The 21,591-nt window shown below is 42.2% G+C and overlaps 1 protein-coding gene across 1 annotated transcript in view; it reads left to right on the forward strand.

Annotated features, from left to right (window-relative positions):
• The first annotated feature begins 745 nt into the window (after positions 1–745).
• The window catches only part of ltn1 (listerin E3 ubiquitin protein ligase 1), a 35,517-nt gene continuing 14,671 nt past the window's right edge, over positions 746–21,591 (forward strand). Inside the window, exons 1-23 of the mRNA XM_080435837.1 lie at positions 746–890; positions 1,456–1,662; positions 2,413–2,511; positions 2,737–2,967; positions 3,230–3,282; positions 4,615–4,795; positions 5,013–5,186; positions 5,311–5,501; positions 5,826–5,973; positions 6,375–6,626; positions 6,957–7,274; positions 7,815–8,045; positions 8,595–8,636; positions 8,797–8,989; positions 9,499–9,738; positions 10,630–10,783; positions 12,323–12,473; positions 12,831–13,047; positions 13,770–13,926; positions 18,375–18,488; positions 19,319–19,449; positions 19,595–19,730; positions 21,132–21,276. Of these exons, the coding sequence (XP_080291963.1) occupies positions 849–890; positions 1,456–1,662; positions 2,413–2,511; positions 2,737–2,967; positions 3,230–3,282; positions 4,615–4,795; positions 5,013–5,186; positions 5,311–5,501; positions 5,826–5,973; positions 6,375–6,626; positions 6,957–7,274; positions 7,815–8,045; positions 8,595–8,636; positions 8,797–8,989; positions 9,499–9,738; positions 10,630–10,783; positions 12,323–12,473; positions 12,831–13,047; positions 13,770–13,926; positions 18,375–18,488; positions 19,319–19,449; positions 19,595–19,730; positions 21,132–21,276 (3,807 nt within the window). The 5' untranslated portion in view covers positions 746–848. The remainder of the gene's footprint in view (positions 891–1,455; positions 1,663–2,412; positions 2,512–2,736; positions 2,968–3,229; positions 3,283–4,614; positions 4,796–5,012; positions 5,187–5,310; positions 5,502–5,825; positions 5,974–6,374; positions 6,627–6,956; positions 7,275–7,814; positions 8,046–8,594; positions 8,637–8,796; positions 8,990–9,498; positions 9,739–10,629; positions 10,784–12,322; positions 12,474–12,830; positions 13,048–13,769; positions 13,927–18,374; positions 18,489–19,318; positions 19,450–19,594; positions 19,731–21,131; positions 21,277–21,591) is intronic.

The raw sequence follows: 21,591 nt of genomic DNA on the forward strand, positions 1-21,591 counted from the left end.
AGATAGAGGACAGCAACGCTCTGTTCTTCTGCAAAAGTCACCACGAAGAAGAAATCACAACCGGAAGTGACCTATGGAGCTGGATTCATGAATATGTCAAAATTAAAGCTTATCGACGTGTACAATTCATTGGTACAATCAGTGGTGGAAAGTAACTAAGTACATTTACTCAAGTACTGTACTTTTGAGTTTTTTTTTTACTTTACTGGAGTGTTTCCAGTTTTCAGTACTTTTACTTCTCCACCACATCTCAGAGGCAAATATTGTACTTTTTACTCCACTACAATTATTTGAAAACTTTAGTTACTAATTTAGTTACTTTGTAGAGTTTGATTATTAATATAAAACAACATACATTAACCACTTCAACCGTATACATTTTGGCCATTTGAAAATAGCAGATCTACAAGCTCACAATGCGTCGCATTGTGAGCTTGTAGATCTGCTATTTTCAAAATATTTTTCAAATATTTGAAAACTTGTGAAATGGGACATTCTTCTGCATAATGAGCACTTTCTACTTCTGTACTTTTAGTCAAGTACATTTTTTAATTGCAGCAGACTTTGAGTATTTCTATATTGCGGTATTGATACATTTACTTAAGTAAAACATTTGAGTACTTTTTCCACCTCTGCATACCAGTTATAAATAATAATATATCTGGTACATAACATAGCTCTTTGGGACGTTTATTTTGGAGAATGTGAACCGGAAGTTAATGTAACCAATCACATGCAGCTTTACAGTAAATGTGTTCATGGTTGTGGGAACAGCCATAATAATACTGTTAGCTTCGATACTTATTCCTTCTTACATATCCAACTAACGGATGAATTAAAACCATTACATGGGGGGCAAGAATAAACAGCGAACGAAGGGAAATGTCCGGGTAAGAAGAGCCACTTTAGAAAAGTAAACAGTAAAGTAGCTATTCAAGCTAACTGTAGCTTATTATAACTTTTGACAGTTACATGTGGGGTGAGTGTATTCAAGTGTTTTTACCCCATTGGTTCTCAAAGTGGGGTCCGGGGACCCCCAGGGGTACTTGAGGGGATACCAGGGGGTCCCCAGCTAAATGATTTATAGGAACCAAATGGACCCTTATGGGTCTGTAACTCTGAGAGTGTACAAATGGAACCAACGGGTCCATTTGTACACTCTCAGAGTTAAATTAACATTGATTTTACAATATGAATTGGGGTCCCAGAGATAGAAATGCCATTAAATGGGGGTCTGTAGCCCTAATGCATGTCAAACTGGGGGGTCCTTAAATTACAATGATTGAGAATCACTGCTAGAGCCGTACAAATCTTCTCTTATGGGGGTCCCTGGCTTATCTTTTCAAATGGGGGTCCGTGGGCTAATAAGTGTCAATTTGGGGGTCCTTGACATTCAAAAGTTTGAGAACCACTGTAATTTACCCATCAACAACATTATGTCTCCGTTCCCTCCAGCCGTCTAGCAGCGGCCGGGCGGCCGAGCTGCTGGCCCGGGAGAGCGGCGTGGTGCCGGGGTTCGTGGGCTTCGGCTCCTCGGTCACCACAGAGCCGGGCTACGTGCCTGCGGTCCACGGCGCGGAGGAGATAGACAACCTGGTGGACGCCGAGTTCCGTCTGGTCCTCAGGAAGCTCACCAAGAGGGACGCCGTCACCAGACTGAAGGCAAGCTGAACTCAACCACTTCACACGTCATGATCACACATATGGGGGCCGTTTCATAGCTTTCCCACATGTCCTTAGTGCCCGCTCTTCCTAGTGCCCAGTTTTCCCGGTGCCCAGATTTCCGTAGTGCCCACTCTTCTCCACCCCTAAGTGCCCACTCTTCCAGATGCCCGCCCACATGTCCCTATAGTGCCCACCCGTCCCAAGGTGCCCAGTTTTCATTAGTGCCCAGAATGTTTTGGTGCCCATCTATCCTGTTACCGCCTGAACTCATCACTCATTGATTGATAGCAAGGGGCAAATCCAGGTTGTCACAGGCACAGCCGAATGGCAATTGGTTAAAAAGTAGAAAGTGCACAGCAGATACAGTGCTAGACCACTCACACACACACACACACACACACACACACACACACACACACACACACACACACACACACACACACACACACACACACACACACACACACACACACACACACACACACACACACACATGCATTCACTTATGCTTGCAAAGCACACCCACACACCCACAAAACAATGCAAACAATACAACAATATACTCTATGCTCACTTCAAACACACATGAATAATAACCATATAGGGCAACCTTTGGATGCACAGTAATCCACAGTGTTAACTCTGTCAGTGTATGGTTCTTTTGGTAAAAGTTGTGCACTCAGATTACAAACACTGAGAATTCTACTCCACCTAGCGTTGCATTAATAACCTGTCTTGTTTCTGTAGGCTGTTCAGGAGTTTGGTACCATGTGTCAGGAAAGAGATGCAGAGGTCGTCAAAGGTGTCCTCCCGTACTGGCCGAGGATATACTGCAAAATATCAGTGGTAAGATGGTCGTCGATAACAATTAGATAATTTGATGAAATGCACTATGTTATAGATGTGATATAGACCAGATAAGATGCGTCATAGATGGGTTACAGAGTCAAAGCAAGCAAGAAAATATCTAACAGCCCCTATACAGTGAAAAGTGCACACTAAACTAACCTTGCTACAATCGTTTTGTGGTGAGTTTGCTAACATTGCGTTAAACGGTCCCATTCCCATTAGGACCATGATCGCCGTGTGAGGGAGGCGAGCCACCAGGCATTTGAGCAGTTGGTGCTGAAAGTGCGCCGCAGCTTGGCGCCCTTCCTCAAGGGCATTATGGGCCACTGGGTGCTGGCCCAGTGCGACACCTACGGCCCAGCAGCCTCCGCTGCCTGCCAGGTCTTCCAGGCTGCATTCCCGCCGAGCAAACAGAGCGAGGCCTTCAGCTTCTGCCGGGACGAGATCCTCAATGTAAGTGAATGGTGGCGGTGATGCATGGTCCTCATCATGAGTACAGTCAGTGATTAAGACAGGATTTATTCAGGTGCTGAAACCCTTGAATACTGAGTGAACCTCAGGGTTGCTTGAGTATACTTAAAATCGAATGCGCTGGGGCACGCTGGTAGCTGATGAAAATGGGAGAAGTGCTCCTTTAACATTCCCCAATGTGAATTGAATCCATCGGTAAATACTCAGTATAACATCTCTGTTCTTTCTTGTTGTTTTATTTCAGGTACTTCAAGACACTTTGCTAAAGGAGACTGCAGACTCTCTGAGTGATCCTCAGTAAGTTTTCTTTTTGCTTGTTTGCCCATGATGCATTTGAACTTGGCTTAACCCTTTATCAGCCTCTGTAAGGCTTTCATATGCTACAGTTTTATTAAATGGAATATGCCTTCCCTATGTAACACATTATCCACCCCAAAGCATCATATACTAATAAAGTGCCCCAGGCAGGCCTGTCTGATGCCCTCAATTCCCTCTAGCGTCATGTTTATGTGCTAGAGGAGGTCATTACATGTCTATAGAACGTCCCACATTGTCTGAAATAGATGCCTCAGGCACAAGGCAGGTGCGCCGCCAGAAGTGGGTTCGAGCCCTGAGAGACACACCCGAGCAAGGCACCAGCCAAGCGATTGGCCTATCCATCCGGGGCGTCCCGTTTCTGCTGACCGTTTCTGTTCAATCCATCAGTGTCAACATGATCTGTGAGAGGACGCTCTCGGCATCGCTCACCAAAATGAACTTGATCAAGGGGCAAATATGATGCCTTGGGGTGAAAACGGGTTGCCTGATGACAGTCACTGAGACCAAAACTTGAGGAGATCTTGCATTTCAGCTACTCCGCAAATGGAGACAGACTCGCAGACTAGGAGTCAGAGCCAGTCAATTGCACCTTGAACTCCAGTACCGTTCTTTGGGTTCAGTCTTTCAGAAGTGGCCCAGAGACCTGTTCACTGAGTGCAAATTCAAACTAAGTTATTGGTTTGGTTTCTTTCAAAATTGGCCTGAAAAAACATCTATCAGGAGACAACAAGGGGAAAGGAGGTGTCATTCACTGCCGCCGTTTTTCCCTTTTCTCCTTTGTACATATAGTGTTTTGTATTTGTTGATGACATGTATTAAAGTGTTAATTGTTTATGCTATATGTTGATAAATTAAATACATACTGTAGGACCACAATGGAAACAAGTCCCCAGGACTTTTTTGTGTTATCCTTTTAGCCTTAATGTCTGACTGTACCACATTCTGTTTACATTTCTCACTAATAAAGTATTCAATCAATCAATACAAATTCTCAAACCAAAATTGGCATACAAATAGCTTTAGGGTCTACAGTCACACATTCCCACATAATCCCCTTTTTTTTTGCCACTTTGGGTCATTGTTAACTGTGGCAGGGTATTGTAATCACTTCTATCTGTCTGTCTGTGAACAAAATAACTTAATAACACAGATATTGCAGATTTTCCTGAAACTTGGTGAGAGCTGCCATGCTGGCACGGTTTGCACTGTCATGTTGGTTTGTTTCATTGGCTGTAACTTGTGCCCTTTTCCTCTCTAAGCTAGACTATCTCGGCTTCAGACTGCAGGTTTTTTGTTTCTTCTATTCTCCAGGGGTGTGCCAGAGGAGGAGAGAGAGGCCAAGTATCTCCGCATGCTGACCAGTGCTTTGCTGGGAGTGAAGAGACTGTTGTCCTTGCTGTCCCAGACAGACAGACAGGCCTTGGAAGAGAGACTGGCACACTTGATCAGCCAAGGGAAGTTCTGGAAGTATGGCAAACACAAGACGCCTCAGGTAAACCATATGAGTGTTGAGCAGCTTGCCTTTGATGCAAATGAGCTAAAATCTCACCAGTTGATGTGACAGTTGTTAATACACTTGGCTCTAGCACATAGCCCTCTTGCCTGAATTTAACTCCTGCCAGAGGACATTTACATTTTTGCCTTCCTTACACTTGTCTTCCGTTTGTCTGTAAAAAAACCAACAAAAAAAACAATTTGTGCTTTGGCAGGTGCGCGGGGCGTTTTTCGAGGTGGTGTCAGCTCTGTGCCAGTATGCGCCGGGGCTGGTCCAGGCTGAAGCGGCACGAGCCTGTCCCGCTGTCCTCCTCAGTATTGACGACACGGACCCCATAGCACTGCCTCCGATCTGGGAGGCAGTGCTTCACATTGTCTCTACTGTTCCAGTAAGCACTCTTTGAGTACTTTGTTTCTGTTGTCTTGGAAAGTAGTTTGAACGCGTTGGTGTTCTAATTCATTGTTGTTGAAGATGCACCTTTTTTTATGGTGTGTGTACTTTTTCTGTCCTAGGTGTGCTGGACACATGTTAATGCCAGGAAGGGGTTTTTACCCAAACTCTGGGCTCTTCTGAAGGAGGGTGGCAAGGGCATGGCTACAGCTCTCCACCCCAACCTGATGCCCCTCATCAGCAAACTGCCCCAAGAAGTCACTGACCCAGCTATAGACTTCTATACCACCTTCTTCACCTCACTCATAGAAGGGTAAATTTGTTTCCCCTGTTTGTGCTGTGCATGTGTGTGCACATAGGGCCATGTTTTGTGTGAAAGAGTAAAAGAACCTAATGCAATCATCCCTAATGCAAGTAGATGGATTATGTTGCCGATGGGTGACATAAAGTAACCACTTATGGTTGTGCAAGAAATGTGTATTTACTCTGATCAGCAACGGTTTATTGCACAGCAATAGTGGCGTGATATTTACAGCGATGAGGCATATTTCATTTGAGCTCAGCCGAGGTATGCTGTATCATGATTTGAGCACGACTGGAATGCCATCCATTGCATAAGTGTGTGTGTTTATGTCAGTCTATCTAGTGAGCGTGCGGTGGCCAGTCCATCAGAAAGTGCAGCAATAGTGAATGCGGCCATAGAGTGTCTGAGGTACTGTGTACTGCACAACACAGACAAGGAGGAGGAGCAGGAGAAAATACGGACCATGCTCATTTCAAAGCAGGTGAGACCAAATACGTACTGTACTGTATGTGCTCATCATTTGAAGAAATGTCTGTTTTTTTTATGGGGGCAATTGTGCAACTGAAACTTGTGCAACTGAAATATCTTTGAATATCTTTAAATTTGAATGTGGCATTTTTATGCTGAGGTATATGCTTGAATGGGGAAAAAAGAAGGTTCTTAAACTGTATCCGATATTGATTCTACTTGTGATGTTATTTCAAACTATTAATACCAAAATAAAGAGTTGTGGCTATCGATGTAGATTGTTTTTTACTGGCATTTTCAGAGAAAAACTCTGGGTATGTTCTGGTGAAGGTGCTTGAAATGTGATTGAAATGCTTTGAAAAGCAGCTCAAACCCTTAAAAATTAAAAATTATTTGTCTCGTCTCTCCCTGTAGCTCCTCCCACTATTGGACAGCGCTCTTGGAAGCACCTCTCTACAGAATGGTCCTCTCTTTCTATTGGTCACGGAAATGCTCGTCTCCTGGGAAAAGAGGGCGGGCTTACACGATGGCGACACGTCAAATGAGGAAGTCTTCCTCAGACTTCTGGCAGACTTCTGGGAGGAACTTAGCTTTCTCTTTGTCCGTTACGTTGACAACGTAGAAGCGGAGCCCAAGGCTCTAGAAGGGGTGGCCACCTTGTTGCAGGTGAGCCATCATGCTGGGAAATGTTGAATTATAATTTTTAAAACAATATCCTTGTGTGGACAGTGTGTGATGACGTAAAAAGTTTAATTTTTTAATGTTTTAAATGTTCCATGGTCACAGGTAGGGTTTAGTTTTTCAACAAAAAATATATTGTTTGAAATATGCTTTTTGTGGAATAGAAGACACACAAGTATTTTCCCTCAGTTTCTCTGCCATGGCATTTTTACAACTCTTTGTATTTGCACTGCATGTCCCAGAAAAATTAACTAGTCAGCACTAGAGTGCCGAGCAGTGAACCAGCAAACTGAACAAAGTCTCTGATTCCTCCAGGTAATGCGTTATCCTGAGCGAGCAATCAGGAGAAAGCAGCCCCACAACAGGAAATCTGTCAAGATCTGTTTCGCTGAGCCGGAGGACACGGAGAGGCCCGGAGCTGAGGAGGCCAGCGTCGAGAAACCTATCCAGCCGGCGTCTGATCTCCTGGAGCCCCAGAGGACAGTGGTTCCTGTGAAGACCAGGCATCTGGAGGAGGTGGTGTGCCAGCAGGCGCAGGTCTGCCTGGTATACGTTACCGAGAACAACTCTGAGAGGCACCTGGTCTTCCTCTCCCAACTCCTGCGGTCTTTCCACACTCCAAGAGTCTTCACCGTAAGACAAGCTTAATGTTAAAGATAAAGTTGTGCTATGGCTTTGGTCGGGGCGTCTCTGATAAAAGAAATTATTTGGATTTTGTGTAAATAGTCTATCTAATCGACATTATGTAATATGTCATTGAAAGGTAACATATTCATCTACCCCAGGGGTCCTTGGGGGGGTTCCAGGGGGTCCCCAGCAAAATGTGTTAATATAGCATCACAATAGTTTTAACCACTTTAACCTTTTATACTTTGGCTATTCAAAAATAGCAGATATACAAGCTCATAGCGCGGCGCCGAGTGCCGCGTTATGAGCTTGTAGATCTGCTATTTTTGAGAAATTGTGAACATCTGTGCAAACCTTTCAATATATATTTTTTTAAAGCGAACATTTGTAACTCAAATCTTTGCTTCTGGGGGTCCCTGACTCCCTGGAACAACATATTTTGAGATGGGGGTCCACGGCCAAATACATATCATTTTGGGGGTCCTTGGCATGGAAAAGTTTGAGAACCACTGATCTTACACAGTATTGCTCTCTACCACTCTTCAGATGCTGGTGAAATTGGAAGATACGATCGCGTGTGAAGCTGAGGCTGAGCAGAAGCAGGGAGAGGCAGAGACTCTGACCAACCCGGCCATGCAGTTCCTGCTGGAGCGGGTGGTGGCGTGGCTGGCCGAGGAGGGCCGAAGTGACACCGGTCACATAGTAGAGATGTTGTTCAGCTCGCTGTACTGCTGCAGCCGGCAAGAAACCACACGCATCCTCAACCACGTCACCACGGTAACTGTAGGATGTTCAACTTAGTCTCATGTTGTTTTAGTGTATTTTATTTTGTGTTCTGTGTTTATGTACATACTGTACTATGGATTAAAGTTCTCAGTCGCCATGACTGGTCATTTGGATTCCATAGAAGCATGCATGTCTTCTATGGAAGTGACTATTTTCGGTGTCTTGTCTTTAAAGATTAGAGCATTTTAAGTGGTCAAACTAGCAATATGTTCAGAAGCAACTTGACCTGCATTCATGATAGGGTCTGTTGTGTGTCTGTCTTTCTGGAGCTAATATCGCAAACCGCTGGAGCGTTTGTATATATGCTGCTGTCAGTAGACCACATGTTTTATACTTTGAAATATTTAACTTAAATTTTGTAATGGAAGTCAATGAGCTGTGATCATGCTGAAACCTTGCCCACATTTTGTGGTATGTCATTGCTATGTTGATCCACATCATTCCGTAGTTTCATTTATCTAGGTTCATGTATCAGTTGTGTTGTAGTGTACTGTATAATGAATTAGCTCTAATGTAAGTACTTCTCATTCCTCTTTCTAGATGGATCTACAGTGGGGTATTATCTTGCAGATCATACAAAGGGTAGGTGGGGTGATTGTTTTATTGTTTTTCATCTTTTCTGATTTTGTTTATATACAGTATATCATGTACTGTTAAAGTGTGTATCTGCCACAAAAAGTGGATGTTGTCAAATATCTAGTGATAAACTATAAAAAGTCTGCTCGGCTGTCTCACCCATCAGGCGTGTGCAGACACAGACACTCTTGAGAGCTGCAACGATTGGCTGAAGGGTTCCGTGTTGGGCGAGCGGCTCCTGGGATTGGCGGAGGAGTTGTGCAAGGTGGGAGGCAGCCAATCCAGCGACGCCTCTTTCAGCAGCAGCAGTCACAGCTGGACTCTTATCAGCCTAGTGCTGTCTCAGCATCACAACAATGGTACATTACACACACACACACACACACACACACACACACACACACACACACACACACACACACACACACACACACACACAGGCCTATTACAATTATTACATAATCGTCTAATCGCAATTATTTGAGATAATCGCAATAATTTTTCCACGTTGAACAATTTTCACACATTTCCGAATATAAAAAAAGCAGAAATGGCAGATCTTTGTGGCGCTTTATAAGCTTGTAGATCAGCTATTTCTGTTTGTTTTTTTACATGTATAAAATTATTATATGTGTCAATAATTTCTTTGTATATTTAAGTTATTTGTCATATTTGCTGTGGATTTTTTAATTACGAAGCCTAAATGGCAAACAGAAATAAAACCTGTATTCATATCTTCCAATGTTCAATGCCAAACACTTGGCAATTAAATCGTTAATCGCAATTATTTGAGTGACAATTAATCGTCAACTTAGCACAGCTGTTTAACTGTTCACTAAAACTGTTGGCTGGATTTTTATATGGACAGAGCCTCTGATCGGGGAGGTCTACATGCAGAAGATCCTGGAGAAGCTTCACGCCACGCTCTTGGAGAGCAAGAGTCTGTCCGACGCAGGCAACGTGGAGCCTCTGGTGTCGTTCATCTGTGACGTGGCCTCCACCTTCTTCTCATCCGTACGACACTGCCTCTTGCTGGCGTCTGCTGAGGAGCTGCTATTCACCACTTTCCAACTCACAGCCCAGGATCAGACGCACACACACCTGTCTGGTGGGTGCACGCACATCATGGTGTGATTTGGGTCAAAATCCCACCATGATGAAAATAAATTGAGAAATGCAGCTTTAGAATGTTCCAAGTGCCTACAGTATATATCATTCACCTCAATTTTCATGAAAACACACTTTTTGCTAATACTCCTACAGAGTATCTCAAATCATGTGTGGGAACAATGTATCATTTGGATTTTTCATTGCCTTTCCAAAGTTTGCGGAAGGGGCCCGTTTTACAAAAATCATGAACGCAGCATTCAGTCTACCTAAAATTTGAATCACACATTGAGGGACAAACTGATTTTTAACCATTTTTGAACCTTTTTCAAGTAGTCACAAAATATTTTCAGTGATCACCGTCCTCACGGTGATCCCCTCATTACACACATAGAGGTCTCGTACAATCGGGGGAAAAAAATTAAAAACATTCGGTAATCCGTTCCATAGTTGCAGCCAGTTGAAAATAGTCGAAAATAGTCAAATATAATAAAAAGAAAAAGTACACAGGAGCCGAGATACAGGCTTTTGAAGTCATAAGTTAACCAGGAAGTGGATTGGAGTCTAAATCTTCGAAAAATGATATCTCCTGGTGCTGTGAAGGAAAAAAAAATGTAATTATTATTATTATTATTTTTTTAAATATTTCTTTCCAAAAACGGTCATAACCGTTTTTGGCACACAACGCATGGCTTCTCAAAAACGGTCCGGACCGTTTTTGGCACTCAATGTGTTATTATTTGATCAATCACAGCAAGTGATGCCTCATTTTGTACTGTCTGAATTGAAAAATTCAACATTTGAAAATGTTCAATGATCCCACCATTACCTGCATTTGGTAACAATTGTCGTGAAGGTTGGATATCTAATTGTTTTGACCTTTTTTTGACAGACTCCCTTTTAGGAAAGCTGAGGAAAGTGTGTGTGACTGGAGTCCAGTCATTGGTCCATCACTCTGGGAGTAAGATCAGGGAAGGAGGCTTCCTGTATAGCACTGCACTCTGGGCCAAGAACCAGCTACTCACAGCCTCTCTGGACATCAAGAGGTAGGACCGTTACTACATGATGTTAAAGTTTGTTTTGGAACCACGTGTTTCCAGTTACAATTTAGGCCTTTAGCTGAAGCTCTTATCCAGAGTGACTTACAAAGTGAAAGATCTGAGTAAGCACGGCAGGCGCGGAGCTGGCTTTTCCAGCACACAGGTGCAAGCCACTGAAATAATATACCCAACCATATAGCAGTGATATTTCAGTGTAAAATCATGATTATTATGCAATAGGAAAATGCAGCCCTTGCACACAGAATAAATAAATACGTTTCTGGTACATTTCTGGTGCCAATGTCTGCACCCCATGACTAACACAGCCCTGGGTAGGCAACCCAGGGCTGTGTTGGAGAAGTGCCCTTTTCTAGTATAAAACGTTTTGTTTTTATTGTGTGTGCAAAACAATTGGACGCTGTGTGCAAGGGCCTTTAAAATAGCTTGACAGAATAGTGTAGAGCTGAAATTTATAAAACCATCAAATTGGCAACGTCAAAATGAACCTACAAATGAACTGTTCAACATTTCATCTCTGCAAACTTTCTAACTTTGTCCAGATGATCCTTTCTACTATACTATACAGTAGGTTAAAGAAAAGACGGGTGGTAGTCTCCTTTTTATTAAGAAATACCACAGATAAGAGGTGCAGCAGTTGAGTCAGAGTAATGATCATTTTGTTGATACTAGCAGGTAATTTTGCAAGAAAACCCAACATTTCATACAAGCAAGTAAGTGCAAACCCCCGCCAGCACTGTACTGTACAATAACCAAGCAATGATATTTTCCTCACCAGTCATGGACTACATTACTGGCACCCAGGCTCCAGAGATTTTATTTCTCGCCTCATCCTCCACAATGGCATGTAGCACAAAGCCTTATATATGAGGGGTGCAATAGAGGCTGTAATGACCTTTTTTAAGCAAAGTCCTGACTTAGAGAGGCGTGAAACAAGTTTTTCTTTTTCTTAACACCTACCTGTGTCTCTGTCTGTTCTGCTAGCTGCATTGGAATGCTTCATTTCAGCATTGCCATTTCCTACGCATACTGAGCTCCTTTATGACCAATTTCCCTCCTTTAATACAATGATGAGTGCCCACAGTGTATATGTGAGGCTAAATTATGAATGATTGTCTTTTGTTATTTTAAACCAGCTATGAAGTGTTTCCCCCCTCTACATCAGATTTATGCCAAATTATAACATTTAAGTACTTTTTTTCTAATTTTTAGAATTTCCAGCATTTCAGATAATCTGTTTCTCTGGCTTTGAGACTAATTCCAGTCCAATCCAAACCAACTTTATTTATAAAGAATATTTAAAAAGAACCGAGTTGAGTTCTGTACAGCCAATAAATACAACAATAGAAATACAAATGCAATATCTATGTGTACAACTCTCAAACTAGGTTAAAAGTCAAAGAATAAAAATGATTTTAAAGACAGGCTAGTCAACCATACCATAACATAACATAACACATCACGGCTACCTGTGCGCTGTTCCATTGTTAACAACCTCATCCACCTGACCCTGTGATTCTCTCCCAGTTTGCAGGTTCTTGTTCTGGCCGTACAGAATCTAGTGGAGACCCTCAACTCGGTCTGTCAACAGGACTCCCCCCTCTTCACCCACTTCCTCTCCCTCCTGACCCCCAATCAATTAGAATGGACCAGAATCAGACAAGCCCTACCCACTCAGGTGAGCCAGCCACATAAAGCCAGCAGTTGCCAGTTGTGGGTAGTGTACTGTATTGTATTTGTCCTCTACACAGTTAAAAAGTATTGAGAACCTGAGTGCGCTATACATTTTTCAGGAGTGAATACATTCCTAGTTTGGGCGATGCAGTGGAAAATGAAGCCTGATATTGTTTACAAACAAATTTATAATGAGACACCGGTGAAAATGTATATCCTAGTTATCCTTTCAGTCAGGTGTTTTAAGAAGACAATGCAATGCGATCACATCAAAGTAGTTATGTTTGTTTCTTAGGATTATAACTTAATATATAACTTGATGCCTCTTGTATCTTGTGTCTTCTTGTTCTCCACCCTCCAGTGGGTGAAGAGTCCCTTACTGCTTGGCCGTCTGCGGGTGGTTTGCGACTATCCCTGCATGGACGCGTGGAAGATCAAGGTGTCCTCGAAGTTGCCAGCCCACCTGTCTGCCTGTGCCCTGTTAGGAAGAGTGGTCCATACCGCTGTGACAGTGCCACGTGACCAGGAGGAGACGGCCTTTTCCTCCTCCTCACACCTGCCAAACCTCAAATACACTGGTGAGCTGGTCAATGTAACTTTTATACTGTTAGAGGTGGGGATCAGTAAAACTAAGTTATGCCATGTTTAAAAGCCACATTTGATATTTAGCCCATTCAGACCGGGAACGCATCTGTGTCATTTTAGATTTCTTTGGCTATTCAAAAATAGCAGATTACCGAGTGCCGCGCTATGAGCTTGTAGATCTGCTATCTTTGAAGAACTAATCGTGAAAATAATGTGCAAATCTTTGAATATATACATTTTTAACTCTCCCGCTTCTGGTGGGGGTCCCTGGACCAAAAATATTTTGAGATGGGAGGGGTCCACGGCCAAATTGGGTGGTCCTTGACATGAAAAAGTTTGAGAACCACTGATATAGTACTGATGATTTAGAAGACATTTGTAGAATGCCCAGAAGCAAAAGTTTGAGTCAAAAATGTTTCAAAAAGAATAGCAGATCTACAAGCTCGTAGCGTGGCACTCGGTGCCGCGCTACAAGCTTGTATATCTGCTATTTTTTTATAGCCCAAAGTATCAAATAATGAATCCTATGATGTTATGGCAAAAAAAAATCTAAAATGACACAGTAAGCGTTCCCGGATTGAATGGGTTAAATAACTACTTTTTGTGCCCCCCTTTTATCCCATATATGGAGTTTCGTATCAGGCATGCCCAAATATAGCGGTCTTATTGGCGGTTCTGCACCATGTAATGTGTGTGTCTGTGATTTGTGTTCCAGTGGCAGAGCTGTTGTATGCAGTGCAGTGGTGCAAGGAGATGGAGTGCAGCCCTGCCGTCGTGGCCGACTATCACAACCTGCTGGCTGACTGGGAGCTGCCAACGGCCCTCCTCCACCAGGTTACAACCAAAGAGCTTCTGGAGACACTCTACACAAGGTGATAATACACCTTATCACATTATAGTAATACCATCCCCACTCCTTGGGGGTGTTTTTGTCTGGACGAACAGATGTCAACAAGTAATCTGACGTGACGTCATCAGGCCTCTCATTCTCTACAGCTTTGGTTCTCAAAGTGGGGTCCGGGGACCCCCAGGGGTCCTTGGGGGGGATACCAGGGGGTCCCCAGCAAAATTAGTTACTTAAAGGTAGGGTAAGTGATATTTTTGGGTTAAAACAAAAAGTATTTTGTTAAAAGGTTAAAGCACTATATTCTGATAGTAATCATTGCTATAGAGCGTCGCAGTTCCCGCCCACTTCCTGTTTTTTTTGGTGCCGGAAGAAAAAACTCAATGCATTTTTCCATTGACATTTCCAAAAATATTTATATCTATTAATTTAAGCCTCGAATCAAGCCAACATGACATGAATCATGACCATAAACGTTTGATTCTGTGATTATTTTTTTTTTGAAAACGGCAAAACAAAGGGTATTTATTAAATATAGTATATCATATAATTAAATATAAAATAAAAAAAAATCACAGAAAAAAACTTTATATGGTCATGATTCATGTCATCTCGTGATGGCTTGATTCGAGGCTTAAATTAATAGATATAAATATTTTTGGAAATGTCAATGGAAAAATGCATTGAGTTTTTTCTTCCGGCACCAAAAAAAACAGGAAGTGGGCGGGAACTGCGACGCTCTATAGAGTGTTTGTTCAGTAACAGGAGTCTCCCCGTCTCTCCAGCTCTTTGATAAACAGAAAATAAATTTTCTGGTAGGTGTCAAAATCTCAGCCAATCAGGAGAAAGTACCCATTTTTAAGCTTCATTTTTATAGTGTTCCAGTTCCAATTTTGCCTGCTCATTTCTTAGTGTCATCACTTCCAATTTCACTTGTTTAATCTATATCCTGATTGAGTTCTTTATCCTGATTGGATAAAATTGGAAATGAAACTGAAACTGAAACGAAAATGCATTTTCTGTTTTATAAAGAGCTGGAGAGACAAGGAGACTCCTTTTACTGAACAAACACTCTATAGCAATAAGTAGAACACTTATTTTAAAGGTATCATGACATTCATTTTCACTTTTTTTATTTTCAATGTTTTATTTGGGGTTTTATGACCTCAATTACACCCAAAAAACCTGAACTTAGAACATTCAGTGGATTTTCTGTGGTCTGGGGTTTTCTGAATAATTAGGCTGAAAAGTAATCTGAGCTTGGCCCTTCGACAGTGAGGTCACAGTCGATTAATCCCGCCCACTCTCCTCCTCGCCCCTCCCCTCCCCTATCCTTTCCTTTGGGGGGGGCGGAGCAGAGGCGATGATTGACAGGCAAAATCCCTCACCAGCGACACCCGCAGGCAAAGATTTCTTTTTTCATTGCAGTTGAAAAGGCTTTAGAAATGTGAGAGAAAAACACCTGCCATTGATCACTGGAATGGAATTTTCACTTAAAACTTTTTGTACACTTTTGAAGGACCAGGACAAAGACTTTGAATGTGGTGTAAAAGTGAATGTCATTAAACCTTTAACCAAAGAAAATCACTTACCCTACCTTTAAGCGTCACAATCATTTTAATCCCTCTTATCTATATTTTATGCTTTGGCTATTCAAAAATAGCAGATCTATAAGCTCATCTATAAGCTTTTTTTTTTTATCTTGAAAATGGGTGCACATCTTTAAATTTTATAGGCTACATTTTTAACACAAATCTTTGCTTGGGTCCCTGGCACAGCATATTTACTAGTGGGGGTCCGCGGCCACATACATATCAATTTGGGGGTCCTTGGCACGAAAAAAGAACCACTGCTCTACAAATACTTATCGAAGAATTATCAACTTAGTATGTATATGCTCTGAATATCTCCTGGTTGTCATAAATAAAATTGTCTCGTATTGCTAAGCTAAATTAGGTCTATTATAATTGTGTTACAATGCGGAACATGCCACCATAAAGGGGCGCGGCTGGTGTATGCAGTCTGCATTTTTAGACAGACATCATGTTTGTACCTAAGGCCAGGGTGAGCATTCTCCGACCTCTTGGTCTGCTACTTTTCTATCCTACAGGGAAGTTGATTGCATTGACCCGAGGCTGGTGCCCATCTCATTCTGTCTAATCAGGCACTTGCCAGGAGAATAACTTCCCTGTAGGAAAGAAAACCAGAGTTGAAGAACCCTGCCCAAGGCTAGCTTGCAGCAGAGTAGCTAGACACCTGTCTCAGGTGGAAACTTTGGGAGTAGCAGAGAGGAGTCAAGTAACACTTTATTTGTGTTGCATATTTCATTCACAATATCCTACATAATGATACATGGACAACAATGTAATGTAAATGTCCAGGTAACATTAAAGACCTAGTGAAATGAAAAATACACTTTTTAGAGCATATCCGTGGTGGGCATACCTAACAATAGATGCCAATTTATTGTCAATTTTTGTGTATTTTTATTTCAAACGTTCCTAAAAAAGTGGCGTGCTGCACACGGCTGCAGTGAATGAGATTCCAGCGTCCCATAAGCTGAAATCCAAACCCGAAAATCTCGGCCACTCGCTCACTCCCACTCGGTCACTCCGACTCCAAACCGGATGTGCTCAGGGTCCAATTATTCAGTTGCTTCTTGGAGGAGGCGAGTGGAGTCGAGTGGAGGAGCCGAGGAGGCTCTCTACTTCCGCATTTAGCGAGTGTACATCAAGTGTAGGCTCGACCACTCTCCACAGCTCCTCCGCGGCAGACTTCCGCATCATGTGTACACGTTTTTTTTGTTTTTTCCCTTCTCCCGTGACGTATACATGGTCCTCCTCCACATGTGGCCACACAAACAATGCTTGAAACCCAAAACCATGCCGAAACACCGGCTGCCCCCCCCCCCCTTCGCCCCCGCCGATCACTCGAGTCGTTGCGCATCTCACACAAACACACACACACACACACACACACACGCACACACACACACGCACGCACGCACGCACGCACGCACGCACGCACGCACACACACACACACACACACACACACACACACACACACACACACCCACACACAGTGTACATTAGCAGAAAAGACGCAACAAGCCACTGGCTTTATTGCGTTGTATGATATAAAGCATAATACAATTATATACATTGTAATATATTGTGCACACTTATTCTGTCTCAAAAGCTGATAGTTAATTTCTCTCTTGCATGCCTCAATGCAGTGCATGGACTACTATAAATTACTGTGACAAAGATTATGTTTAAAATAATGTATTGTATTTATATATAGACTGAATATAGGAGAGGACACTTTACGCTTTAACTATAGCCGTACTCATTCAATTCTGAACGGATTCTTAAAATTTAAAATTCTCTATTAGCTGTGAAGGGACTTCTTTCATGTCTATCAGTCATGATTTATTTCGCTATCAAACAATATCAAGCGAAATCACAAAATCGTCTGAGTTTTTTTCTTTTTTCTTCGTCCCAGAAGTGGGAGGGATATCACCCAAACTCTCAAAACCCCGGACATTTGAAGGATTTTATAAAACCCCCCAGACAGCCCCCCAAAAGAATATATGTCCGGGTAAAAGAGGACGTATGGCCACCCTGCATGAATGATGTAATTCAGAGTCAGACATACTCTGTAATATACGGTGGCTGTTATAAGCAGCAGTGCCCTGCGGGATGCTGCGGGGGGTGGTGGGTCTGGGGACTGTACGAGCAAAAAGAGGGACGGGTCAGGATTTAATTCATAAATGTAAGTTTGCTCATCCTGGCGCTTCGTTCACTATTTCAGGAATAAATGGCCTTGCACAACAATGTTCACTATAAAGATAACAATGTGGCCATCCACATTGATGAATTGTCTATTCTTATTATTCTATACCTGCATATTATTCTATGCATGTATATTTTCATCCACGGCTCTGGTCCAGCTGTTTGAGACGTCATAAGTGATCGCGGAATTTTCCGTCGCTTTGAAATGACGCTAAGTGCAGTCCGATCCTTTGACGGCAACCGCTCGACCACTCCGTCCTCGCAAATAATCCTCGGCGCGAGTGGAGGAAGCGAGGAGAGTGAGCGAGTGACCGAACTTTGGGGAATGGATTTCAGCTATAGCCTCAAGTCAAAATAAAATGACCAAAAAAGCCATTGCCCCCGGCCGTTAATCAAATAAACAAATAGCTTCTGAATGGGAGAAGTACTGTTTTTGGGCGGTGAAACATGTGCATAGCCCTATAAATAGGGCTATGCACTTAAAAAAAACACATTTATGTTTTTTTTTAAGTTAGGGGTGTACAATGGTTGGTCCACAATATTACTTTTCTTTAAGTGAACTTCCATCACTGTGATGACCACTGTGACCACACCGCCCACTTCACACTAGGTGTGATTTTTTATTATTATTATTATTTATTTATTTTTGTCTGAATCTTGTATGTTATAATTTCCCTGTAGGTCAGTGGAAGACGGTGGTCTGTGGTCTCTGACCCTGGAGAGCTGCATCCAGACCAGTGATCTGGCCAACACAGACAACACCTCATTGAGAATGCTGTATGGCAGTGCAGACAGGTGAGCGGTTTATTACGTCCCCTCTGGAGAATGTACAGCCATGGAGAGATTATACAGAATATGAAATTGGCAACCGGGATATAGAGAATATGCATACATGTAGGGGAGACAGTGTGCTGTGCACCACATGTAGATCACTGTGACCCTAAACACACACAATCACAATCACAACTTTGTCTAGCAGGGGATTATGGGTTACCCTGCCTTAGTTTTCCTTGTTCCATTATAACTCACAGAATGCTTCTTAACTCATTGCCTGCCATGGACGAGTTAAATCGTCCGTTTTTGCTATTTAAAAAAAAATGTGTTTTAAAAATGTTCCCGTTTTTTTTGTTTATCACAAAGGAACCAGGAGATAACGTGATGCAAAGATTTGCTGCTCCATTCACTTCAATGTTAAAAAATAAACGGAAAAAAAAATCAAAATTTTTCTTTGTTTTACTATGTATTTTTGTCAAAACATGCTATTTTCAACTTGCCACAACTATGAAACTTTTTTGCTGGCAGTAGCGTAACACTATTACACTATTACTCTGGCAGTTAAAGAGTTAAAAGATGTTAAATGCATTTCAGCTGCACTAGCTAGAACAGAGGAGGAAAGGAGGGTATGGATGGACGGGGGTGGAGTTATGTGTAATGCAGACCTTGAGCCAGATTCGAACCTGTGGCATTGCAATTGCACGATAGGGCAACCCCCACCAGGGACAGGGGGGTTGTCCTGACTAAAAGAACGCTTTTAAGTTGGTTGAATGCTTCGTAACGGTCTGAAGTTAGCAGTCATCTCAAAACGAGTTAAACACAAGTTGCCCGTGTTGTGTTCCATTTCTCAGTTTATTCCCAGTTTCCCAGAGTACCTTGAGCACACTGCAGGTGCTCTGTCCTGCCATGACCGATGAGGAGAGAGACACGCTCATAGCCCTGGCCACCGCTGGAATCATCAACTGGCAGGAGGAGACCAATAGTAAGACCACACACACACACCCACCCACACACGCATTTACGCACAGTACATTTGCACTTTCAGTGTACCATTAGGGTTGCTTCTGAACTTTTGGAGAGGTCATGTCTTGTGCCTTCATGACTTCCTGTGACTGTACGTATCCTAGATGTGTGTGGGTGTCTGTCCGTACTGCTGTGCTGTCTGGAGGCAAACACACCCGTACAGGAGGAGATCCTGCAGGCTATACTGGCCACCATGATGCAATGGAGGAGCTGCAAGGAGGACTGGTTCCTCTTTAGCAGGTAATAAATATGCAACCCATAGACCACATACCTTCATAGGTTCATATGAACACATTCATAGTCTATTGTTGCGAGGAGATGTATGGTAACATTTGTCAACATCCTGTCAGCTGATTTATATAACTTTTTATTTAAGCAGTAAAAAAAAAAATTGTTGAGAGACAAAGTCTGTTTTGTAAGCATGCACTGGCCAAGATGCAGGAATGTTACACAGGTTCACATGTGTAAAAATAGACAAAATATAGGACAAAACTCCATAAAACAAATACATACAGTACTGAATACTCCAGTGAGAGTCCCTGAAGTTTAAAAGTCCTTAGAACAGAACAGTCACTGACCAAATAAATACAATAAAATGCTGATATAACAGCAATTAAATAAAAACTGAACCTCAAAACTGGGAGAATTTGACCACTAGCAAATTGAAAACAATAATAATAATGAATACAAAAATTGTATTGACATATTTTTTTAGGCTGGCTCACTAACAATTTCTCTGATAGTTTGTAATTTCCCAGGGCAATGTTACAAACACAAAGTTCTGAAAGGTTGGAATATTCAGCAGTGTTATTGTTTAGCGCCACAGACCGTGTAGGGATACAACTATCGATTATTATTCTATCAGTAACCTTTTTGATTAATCGAATAAGCAACTATATTTGAAATGTTTAGACTTTTTTTTTTTTTACTTTTTGCCTACATGCCCAAAATATTGATCTATTCCCCCCCCCCCCCCCAGTAAATTATCGATTACTTTTATAATTGATTAATTGAACTGTTGCACCCCATACCGTTTAGGCCTATATGTTGTTGTCTCCGCCAGAGGTGGAGAGTATGTTTTCGTTCTTGTCCTTCCGTGTGTCCCCCCGTCTCAGCCAAGCTAACATTGGTCAAGCTTCGCGTGACACGTGACAATATTGTTGTCACCAATGCTCTGATTGGCTAGCGAGACGCATGATGACCTAGAAACCTATAAATAGGTGTCACTTCAAAAAATCATTTATATTTTTTGCAGATCTGCAATATAAAAAATCATTTATATTTTTTGAAGTGAGCTTCCATCAGCCAAGCTAACATTGGTCAAGTGACACGTGACAATATGTAATATAAATAGGTAAGACAGGATTAATCAGGAACAGTACTGGCGGAGACCTGTGCTCCGAGGAGCACATTTTTTAGTTATATATGTCTTTAAACAGCTCCGTTCCCGGGCAATCCACAGTACTGCTGTGTTTTTATCGAAGCTACAGTACCGGTATATCTATTCATGAACTGATTTGGAACTAGGCCACCAGGTGAAGGCAACAGTCTGCCTGGTGGAATAGAAAACTAGCTGTTGTGTGTGTGGGTCCCTGGAACTCACTGTCGTCGTGTGTTTGATTGGTCTTGTTTCTATTTCAGTGACCTGTCTAAAGCATCTGCAGCCCAGCTCATTCTCGCTGTGGAGATGATGCGTTTCCTTTCCTGGCTGGTGACTCATTCTCCCACAGTTCTCGAGGGCAGCCAGTGGGACTTTTTACTTTGCTCTATGCTCGCCTGGCTGGAGGTATGATATGAGTCATAAAAAAAAAAAAACTATTTATTTTTTATTTTATTAACCCATTTAGACCGGTAATTTGTTTTATTTCTTTGGGCTATTCAAAAATAGCAGATCTACAAACTCATAGAGTGCCGCGCTATGAGCTTGTAGATCTACTATTTAAAAAAAATAATCTTGGAACATTTGTGCAAATCTTTGAAAATATATATTTTTAAAGCGAACATTTGAAACTCAAATCTTTGCTTCTGGGGGTCCCTGGAACATGTCCTTGACATGAAAAAGTTTGAGAACCGTTGATATAAAATATTTTTCAAAAAACTG

This window comes from Gymnoscopelus braueri, assembly GCF_963280865.1.
Source record: "Gymnoscopelus braueri genome assembly, chromosome: 8".
In the NCBI taxonomy this organism is placed as follows: domain Eukaryota; kingdom Metazoa; phylum Chordata; class Actinopteri; order Myctophiformes; family Myctophidae; genus Gymnoscopelus; species Gymnoscopelus braueri.